Below are 9,451 nucleotides of genomic sequence, written 5' to 3'. Positions count from 1 at the left end.
GGTGCCAAAGCGCCGCGAGCGCAGCCCGGGACTGGGAGCAGAGCCCAGCGGACCAGGGAGCGGAGACCGGCCCAAGTCTCCCGGGGCTGCGGCCGCTGCCCCGGGTCGCTCTCCATGCTGGGCCTCCCCACGTGCGCGCCGCAAACCCCACCGCCCCGCGCGGCTAGGGAGGCGCGGGACCCCCGCCCGCTTTCGTGCGCGGACGTCTCGGGCCGCGCGCGCGGGGGCCGAGGGGGCGGGGCCGAGCCGCGCGCCTGCGCGCAGCGCCCAGCGGGCGTGAGGGCGGGCCGCGGCGGCGGCGGCGGCGGCGGCGGTGGCGGCGGCGGCACCGCGGCCGCAGAGTCTGCAACAGTAACCGAGCCATGGCTCGAGCTGGCCAGCGGCGCGGGCAGGCAGCAGCCGCGGCAGGAGCGCCGGCTGCGTCAGGGGAGCCGGGGACCTCACAATTCTAAGAAGGAGAGGGGCGAGAGGGGGCGAGGGGCGAGGGGGCTGGGGGACGGCGCTCACCCAACTGCGCTGATCCTTTTTGGAAATTAATATTAAAAAAAAAAAAAAAAAAGGAGCCGAGGACGCAGAGGGGAAGGTGGGGGCAAGAGGGAAGGCGAGACACTCAGAGAGGGAGACAGAGCCCCACAGTGAAAGGAAGGAAAGAAGGCAACAGTCGCCGGCAGCCGATGTGAAGACCGGACTCCGCGCGCCCTTTGCCGCCTCTGTCCGGCCTCATCGATGTTGTGTCCGCCGCCCGCTCGCCCGGATCACGATGAATGCGCAGCTGACCATGGAGGCGATCGGCGAGCTGCACGGGGTGAGCCATGAGCCGGTGCCCGCTCCTGCCGACCTGCTGGGCGGCAGCCCCCACGCGCGAAGCTCCGTGGCGCACCGCGGCAGCCACCTGCCCCCCGCGCACCCGCGCTCCATGGGCATGGCGTCCCTGCTGGACGGCGGCGGCGGCAGCGGCGATTACCACCACCATCACCGGGCCCCCGAACACAGCCTCGCCGGCCCCCTGCACCCTACGATGACCATGGCCTGCGAGACTCCCCCAGGTATGAGCATGCCCACAACCTACACCACTTTAACCCCTCTGCAGCCGCTGCCGCCCATCTCCACCGTGTCGGACAAGTTCCCCCACCATCACCACCACCACCATCACCACCACCACCCGCACCACCACCAGCGCCTGGCGGGCAATGTGAGCGGTAGCTTCACGCTCATGCGGGACGAGCGCGGGCTGGCCTCCATGAATAACCTCTATACCCCATACCACAAGGACGTGGCTGGCATGGGCCAGAGCCTCTCGCCCCTCTCGGGTTCCGGTCTGGGCGGCATCCACAACTCCCAGCAAGGGCTCCCCCACTATGCTCACCCGGGCGCAGCCATGCCCACTGACAAGATGCTCACCCCCAACGGCTTCGAAGCCCACCACCCGGCCATGCTCGGCCGGCACGGGGAGCAGCACCTCACGCCCACCTCGGCCGGCATGGTACCCATCAACGGCCTTCCTCCGCACCACCCCCACGCCCACCTGAACGCCCAGAGCCACGGGCAGCTCCTAGGCACAGCCCGGGAGCCCAACCCTTCCGTGACCGGTACGCAGGTCAGCAATGGAAGTAATTCAGGGCAGATGGAAGAGATCAATACCAAAGAGGTGGCGCAGCGTATCACCACCGAGCTCAAGCGCTACAGCATCCCACAGGCCATCTTCGCGCAGAGGGTGCTCTGCCGCTCCCAAGGGACCCTCTCGGACCTGCTGCGCAACCCCAAACCTTGGAGCAAACTCAAGTCCGGCCGGGAGACCTTCCGGAGAATGTGGAAGTGGCTGCAGGAGCCGGAATTCCAGCGCATGTCTGCGCTCCGCTTAGCAGGTGAGCGGTTCAAGGAGTTGGGCGCGAAGGGATGGGAAAGACTAGGGACCGAAAAAGAGAGGGAAGGAGAGAGGTCTGGGACCGCTTCACCCCGTCCTCCTTTTCCTGAGAGGGGGTTCTTGGGCCTGGAAGAGCCAGCACGAGGCTCCAGGCAACAGACAGCCTGCTCCAGGACTTAGTGTGTCGGGCTGCGCCAGGCTCCGGGAGCTGAGTGGTGCGGTCTCGGCGACTGCCGGGGTGCACACATGCTGGAAGACAGCGCGCGGGAAGCTCGCGCTGCCCGAAGTGGAGAAAAGTCCCTGCACCTGGCCAGACACCGTTTGAGTGTCGCTTCTCGGTTGGGCACTCGGGTTTGGGGAGAGGGAGGCAAGGCGTCCGTGGAACTACGCGCCTGGCACGTACCCGGCGCTAGGGTGGAGCTGCCTGCCAATGTTGGGCAGAATTCGCTCCGGTGACCCCCTCCCGCCTAACTCTATTGGCTTGGGGTGGGACGGGGATGGGGAGCGCAGTCAGAATTCGGGCAAAAGCCTAGGGGCTGTTGGTGTGTGGCGCGGACGCCGTGTAAGGGTTAGCACACACTCTGAGCTCTCAACTGGCTGTGGAAGGGAGAGGAGGACGGAACCACAAGGTTCCGTCCGAGCCCAGGGACAGTCTTCGCTGCCCACTCGCTTAGGACTTTGCATTTGCATTTTATTCCTTTGCATGTTTTTTTTTTTTTCCTCATCTGAATCCCAATGCAGGGGAGAGTGGGGGTGTGGAAATAGCCCTCCAAGAGTTGGAGCAGAGGTCTCCCGGGACCGAACCCCGAAGCCCAGGCGTTTCGAAGTTGAGCAGGAAGGTCTAGGCGGCGCTGCGCAGAAACAGCGCCTAGCTCCCCCCGTCTCTCTAGGCCGAGGTGCGGACGAGGCTCTGGCCGGCAGACTAGCCGAGGGAACAGCTGAGCCCAGCCTGAATGGCACGGAGGGATTTCGTTTGGATGCCAAGACCTCCGAGGGCGGAAGCCACGAGAGGAGACAGAGCCAGGGGTAGCTGAGGGCGGACTCGATTTTGATGAGACTGGGGCTGAGCTGACTGACTCCGGGGTCCATTACCTCCCCTGCCCCATCTCAGCCCGGCGCCTTGACCTGAGTCCTGGCGAAGAGAAAGGTAAAAGCTGGTATGCGGGTTTGTTAATTAACTGATCATTCTCCATTAATTCGTCCCTGGAGAACGAGAGACAGTCAATCCTCTCAGAGCCGGGGGCTCTGAGCAGTTGCACAGACTAAAATCAAAGCGAGAGGCCAGAGCCCCCTCCCCCACCTCGTGCCGGCCAATGAGAAGCTAGAGGGAAGCAGGTGCTGCCTCGCCCGCGAGCCTGCAACTCGAGCCCGGATGCGACCCAAAGCTATCTTCGGGTCTGGGCGCTCTTGGCCTCCTTGCCCGAGCGCCGCGCAGGCTGAGTCTCAGCCCTGCGCTCATTGGCTCCAAGCAAAGACCCCACGCAGGGAAGCCAGGAGTAGGGGTACAGGAAGGGAGAAGTGTGACCTGGTGTCCTCTGGGCTTCCGAGAGTCCACTCTCTAGCCTTGTCGCCGTATCGCAGCCCTCCCTCCTCTGCGGGCTGACCGAGACCTGAGGGCCCCTGAAACTCCACAGGGTTGGGAGAAACGGCCACTCCCCTCCCTGACTGCTCTGCTTCTGCCGGTGCCCAAGGTGATCGGTGCCTTTTCACACTCCTACGCCAGGCTGGAGCCCGGCTTCGGGACCTTTTAGGAAGGCAGCGCCTGCACAGGCCCGCGGGGATTGGAGGGGGGGGGGGGGCGTGTAGGGAAAATGGAGAGGTTGCCCGGAGGGAAGCCCATTCCCCACCTGTCACCCCCTGAAGGCGCTTGCTCCGAACTTAAGTGACCCTTCCTCCCTCACTACCTCCTCTTCCCCCCTGGAAGGACAGACTGACGTGTTCTGTTTAGAGACTACCACTGAGCCCTGGAAACCCAGCCTAGGGCCCTGCCCTGGGGGGGAGCCCTCTGACCCCCACACATGGGCGCTGCGGTGATGTTGAGCGGGAGCCCGAGTACTGCGACCCGCACAAGAAACGCAGGAGCGGCGTACCAGATAGAGAAGGCGCACCCGACCCAGGAGGCTATCGAATGGGCGCCTACCTGGTACCCAGCAGCCCATGGTATGTCATCCTTGCCCAAGGCATGTGGCCTTTTCCAGAGGTGGAGGAAGTCAGAGACTCTTGTAGGACACATGTTTGGCCCCTGACCCCAAACAGACTCCGAATCTCAAAACCCGGGTGGAGCGTCGTTTCTCTCATTTTCCTTTCTTTAGGTTAATTAAAGGGGTGGCAAGGGCTGGAATGTGAGCACTGGCTGAGCAAACCGAGAGCAATACCATTAAGCTGCAAAAGCCACGACCTATTTTAAGCCACCAAAGAACAACGAACCATGCCGTTAACATTGTCATTTAGAAAAATAAATGAGAGCGAAGCCATTTCCTGAACCCTGTCAATGATCTCTACTGGGCTTTGCAGGAGACTTAAAGTGGATTGCAGGGCATGTTGGCTGCAGCTGTGAAACACTGCCTCCTCCCCACCGACCGCCACCTCCCCTGCACCAAGATGCTCCTCACAGCTTTGCTCGGTGTTGCCATCGAAGACCTGTCAACCTAGTGCCTACCCCATGCGAGGCTGGGGCCCACCGTGGTCAGTTCTATCGACCATGGGTGGGAGGGTGGCTTCTTTACGCTCCTCCCTGTGCCCCAGGTTTCTCCCAGCTTGCTGTGGAGAGTCAAGCCCTCCACACATGGCAGCGTGTTTGGGGAGGCACCTTCTTACGAAATACATCTGCTGGTGGAAGACAGGAGACAGGAGGAAATTCTCACCAAATTAACTATCTTTAAAAATCAATATGTTCCCTCAGTGCAATACCTGGTGCTGCCCCATCTCATCCCAGGTGGCGTGGGCGGGCTGGGCTGTGAGGGTGGGTGGGTGCCCCTCCACTGACATAGACGCCTATTAAGATGGGAGGAGATTTGTTTCCAATTAAAGATTCCAGAAGATGTCCAACACACTAGGGGAGCTGCAGCCATGACCCACCAGCTGGCAAAGCACCAAGCACAGGGGACCTAGGAGGAGGCGAGGCCCAAGAGCCCTGGGTTTGGGTAGGGTCGTGTGCTGGGCCACTCGGATTCTTTGATACCTGGAGGCAAGGAAACCTCCAAAGGGCGCCAAGGGGCCAACTGGATCTCCTGCACCGGGATTGCGCTGTCTTCCTGACCAGGATTTGCTCCAGAACAACTTAGAGAAAGGTGGGGGTGGGAGTGGGGGAACTATCAGGCCAGGAGGTGGCCATGAGAAAGTCTCACCCCGGCCAACCTGGACTGTGTTTGCCATAAGTGGCCTTGTGGCTGGGTTGATTGATAACAGGCCCCCGCGCAAGTTCATTTGCTTTTTGTTAATATTTATCCCAGCGGGTGACATTCCAACTGTCTCCTTGCTTCCTTGGTCTAGGGGAGCCAAGCAGGAGTGCGATGCTAGCTCTGGGAACCCCACTTCTTTAATCCACGAAGACTCCCCTGCCGGGCTGGGAGAAAAGCCAGGGCTAGGCGTGTGGGACACCGGAACTGGAAGAGTGCCTGGGCCCTAGAGAGGAGGAGAAGGCGCCAAGCGGGTCCCGCGCAGTGCAGCTGCTCCCAGCCGGTTGCTCAAACAAAGGGCAGGCCGGGAGCAGCCTCCCGCTCTGGTCTCCAATCCTGTGAGGAGGGCTTCCTCCAGCGTGCTTGGGGAACAGGCCAGTTGTCAGGCCAAGACCTAGGGCTCCCAGATTCTCCTCACCGCCCCCCCACCCCCCAGCCCAAATGGTGGCCATATACCGGGGGAGTTGGCTGAGGACCCCATACACACCAGCTCAGCAGGAGACCAAAAGACCTCACTCCTGGGGACAGTTACCAGAAGGTTCTGTATAAGCCTTTCTTGCGGTCCATGTCTGACTCCTCGAGGGCACGAGACGAAAGTTTCCTCTTGCCATCCCCACTAGGGAGCACAAACCCTCGAGAGGAGAGAAAGGAGCCGAGGGGGTAGGAGGAGGTGTGCACCTGGTTAGACTAGGGTGGAGAAGACCTGCCTCTGGGGCTTGAGGAGGCTTGTGGGTTATTGCGTGGCGACTCTGGTGTAAGCGTATGAAGGAGGACAGCTGCCAGAGATCAATAAACACCGGCCTGTGCAAAGGGCCACAGGCTGCCCTGCTGGCAGACCCAAGCCCCTTGGAAGTGCCCAGAGGAAGTCGGCCGAGGGAGACCCTCCTGGCCCAGGGCTGCTCGTGGTCCCTGGAGACCCAGCCCTGCCGTTGCTGTTTTGCAACTGACAATTGGGATGGACTGTGCCGTCCAATAGCAAGTTGTGTTGTAGCAGCAGAGCGACTAAAAGCCCAGGGCACGCTTTCTTATCTTCAAGCTTCGAGCTGTTAGCCCCCCGCGGGGAGCCAGACTCCTGCCCTCTATTTGGGCTCATCCTCTCCCTGTGAGCCCGTCTGTGCGGTGATAGCTGCGCGCGCGCCCCCTGCGGGCCTGCGGGCCTGGAACCCAGCAAGCCTCTGGGTTTCAACCTTCAGGTTCAACCTTCAACCTGCGGAATTGTCCCAGGGATTTCAAAACGATAACTATTTTGATAGGAAGAGACTGTGGAGGAGGAAGAAAGGGATACCTAGTGGATCTATCTATCTTGGTCCCCAACAATGCCTTAGTATCATCCCAGTGATGAGACAAAATTGCCATCCCCTCAAAGTACACCCCAACCCTCACCTGTCCAAACGAGAAGCGTGTTTGGATTTTCCATCTGATTATACCTTTGCTGGCATGTTTTCATTTGAGAAGAGCAGGATCACAGTAGAAAAGGTGACTCTGGCTGTCTAAAGTAGGCGGTTGGGGCTGAGGGATGTAGGACTGGGAGGGCGGATTAGTGGTTCCTTTGTTTTCTTGTTTCCCCTTCCAGCTATTGACTGGAGTTAGAAGGCTGCTCTGAGGCCTTGAGCTTGGAGGTCTTTGTTTCCTCCCTCGTGAAGTGGGTGAAAGGGCCTGCGGAGGCCCACCGGCTTGGAGCCCTGGGGCAGCGTCAGGACCCTGGACAGGGCCCCACCGGCTGGCTGCCTGGTCCGGCTTCTCTTCGCCCCTGGAAGGTGGCTGGAATGTCTTTGAAGAGTTGTGGTGAGAAAACGAAAACTCACTGCTAATATGCAGAAATTTGTGAGAAATGGTAAGAGCCCGCCAGGAACATACACCACCACAGTCAAGTAATTGAAAAGATCAACCCTATTCTCGTGGATCAGGCGGTTGATCTTTTCCTCCCGCTCTGGCAGCGTGCTGTGTGCATCTCAGTGCATGTGCACACCTGCTCATAAAATCGGAACTCGAGTCCCTGTGGGTGTGACAGGGGTTGGATCCTTAAGCTAAAACGTTCAGTTCAGTCCCTTTGATCCGTGCGGGGGAAAATCTATAGTCATCTCTAATCTACGAGGTCTTTAAGGAGCTTGTTACACAGGCTGTTTTGATGTCATCATTTCCACATTCATGGTGAATTCAACTAATCAAACAGACGCTGCCACCCAAAGTTCTCAAAGGAAATAGTTCTCACAGAATATATCGGCAAATTTTATTGTTGATTTTCTTGTAAGAAAGAAAATCCTGAAACCTGATGAGGGTGAGTAATTCACAAGGAGGTTCTTGGTGTTTTACTCCAGAGAATTCATAGTGAGAAGTCTTGCCCTTTTAAGTAACAGTGCTCAGTGTTCTTTGTAAACTCCGCATATTGGAATAAACACCAACTTAATATTTAAATTAACCAAGGAACCTTGTCGGATTGGATGAGAAATGACTAGTTTTATTTCAGTCCCTCGAAAACAGCAGGATTCCCACACTCTTGGAAAAATCGAATGGCCCCCTTGGGTAGCGACAGAAGGAGGGTCTTACTGAAGTCATGGCCGTTGGAGGGCAGATGTCTTACAGTTCTGGATAAAAGCACTCAGCAAGTATTCGTTAAGTACTATTTACATTACGTGTCTAAATAAGATGAATATGCACATCTGGGAGGGAAAAGCTGTATTATTTCCATACGGAAAGTGTCAGCCTCAGGGAGTTCAGTAAAAAGAAAAAATGTGTTTGTAATGTGAATGAACTAGGTGCACAACCATAAATTCCTGTTTTCTGTCTATAGATTTGTACAAGTTTTCATTTTAACACAAGTGTGTTAATACTAATGAAGCTTTATGTCCTTCTGAAATGATAGGATTGGGTTGAATGACCAGACCAGTCAGAAGACAATCTGATTATTTTAATACAAACATATGGATTTAATTTTCTCATAGGGTCTTGCTATAAAGTCATCACATTATGTTCCTCAAAAATATATTATCATAAATTTGGATCAAATTAGCTTCTAGAAGTTTTCTTCTTATCTCGGTGAGACAATTTGATAAGACAACAGCTGGCCCCAGCTGGTGTAGCTTAGTGGATTGAGAGCTGGACTGTGAACCAAAGGGTCACAGGTTTGATTCCCAATCTCTGCCTGGGTTGCGGGCCAGGTCCCCAGTAGGGGGCACACAAGAGGCAACCACACATTGCTGTTTGTCTCCCTCTCTCCCTCTATTCCCTAAAAATAAATGAATAAAATCTTTAAAAAAAAAAGACAGCAGCTGAACAGAACCAGACCCTGGAGTACCACCCATCAGATTTTTATGACAATTGATAAGGAAGAAGTTTATGTCTGCTGTGCACTTTCCCTTAGTCAGGTATATCCTAGGCACATAGATGTTCTCATTTAATATCCACTGTCTATGCCAGTGGCTCCCAAATTGTGCTGCATACTGGAATCACTTAGGGATCTTTTCTAAAAAATGATTCCTGCCATCACCTCTCGGCCTTTTGGCTGAGATCAAGTGTAAAAGTGATTCCTGGCTATGCCCCTAGATATTCTGCTATCATTGATATAGGACATGTCCTGGGTATTGGGATTTTTAAGAGCTTGAGGTGATTTCAATGTTCAGGAAAGTTTGGGAACCACTCGTTTATGTGGTAATTATCATTACCTCCCCTGTGTCTCTGTACAACAAGGTTAAATAACTTAACTGTGATAGCACAGCTGGAAATCACTGATGCCTGGGACTCAGGTTTCTTAGGTCACAGCCCAGAACCCTCTGACCATCCTCCCTGTTCCTCTGTCACTAGAACAGGTCTGCCAGGTCAGTGGACCCCAAGTGGAAATGTCTGATTCTCTGTCCCAGACACCCAATCTAGAATGTCTCTGCATAATAAAGGTCTTGACATTAGGGAGGTGTGTCTTCCCTCTGGGACTCTCCAAGAGAGTTACTTATGGAAACTTATTTCCTTTTTACGCAAGACTTATAACAGAGACTTTTTATTGTTCTCTTTTGAAGAAGCAGCCAGGGAGCATGTAAGGCAGTAACAGCGCTGGATGTGGAACCGAAGTCTCCCTATCCATTTGTTCACTTAAACAATTATTGATGGGCAAGACCCATCTCATTAGATGTGTTCTGTGGGCACGACCGGTCCTTTGGGACCCATGCCTGGAGGAGGCCCAAAGGCCCAAACCTCC

General features: G+C 56.2%; 1 protein-coding gene across 7 annotated transcripts in view; it reads left to right on the top strand.

Annotated features, from left to right (window-relative positions):
• The first annotated feature begins 503 nt into the window (after window positions 1–503).
• ONECUT1 (one cut homeobox 1) overlaps window positions 504–9,451 on the top strand; it is a 54,654-nt gene continuing 45,706 nt past the window's right edge. For 5 of the 7 annotated variants that reach the window (XM_053928939.2, XM_024568517.3, XM_053928942.1 and 2 more), the window contains exon 1: window positions 504–1,865. In XM_053928939.2, coding sequence (XP_053784914.1) covers window positions 761–1,865 — 1,105 coding nt within the window. In that variant the 5' untranslated portion in view covers window positions 504–760. The other 2 variants (XR_008427405.1, XM_053928941.1) reach the window with 2 other exon arrangements.

Source organism: Desmodus rotundus, chromosome 7 (assembly GCF_022682495.2).
Source record: "Desmodus rotundus isolate HL8 chromosome 7, HLdesRot8A.1, whole genome shotgun sequence".
Lineage (NCBI taxonomy): Eukaryota > Metazoa > Chordata > Mammalia > Chiroptera > Phyllostomidae > Desmodus > Desmodus rotundus.
The sequence above is the reverse complement of the archived record's forward strand: the minus strand, read 5'-3'. Positions and strand labels throughout refer to the sequence as shown.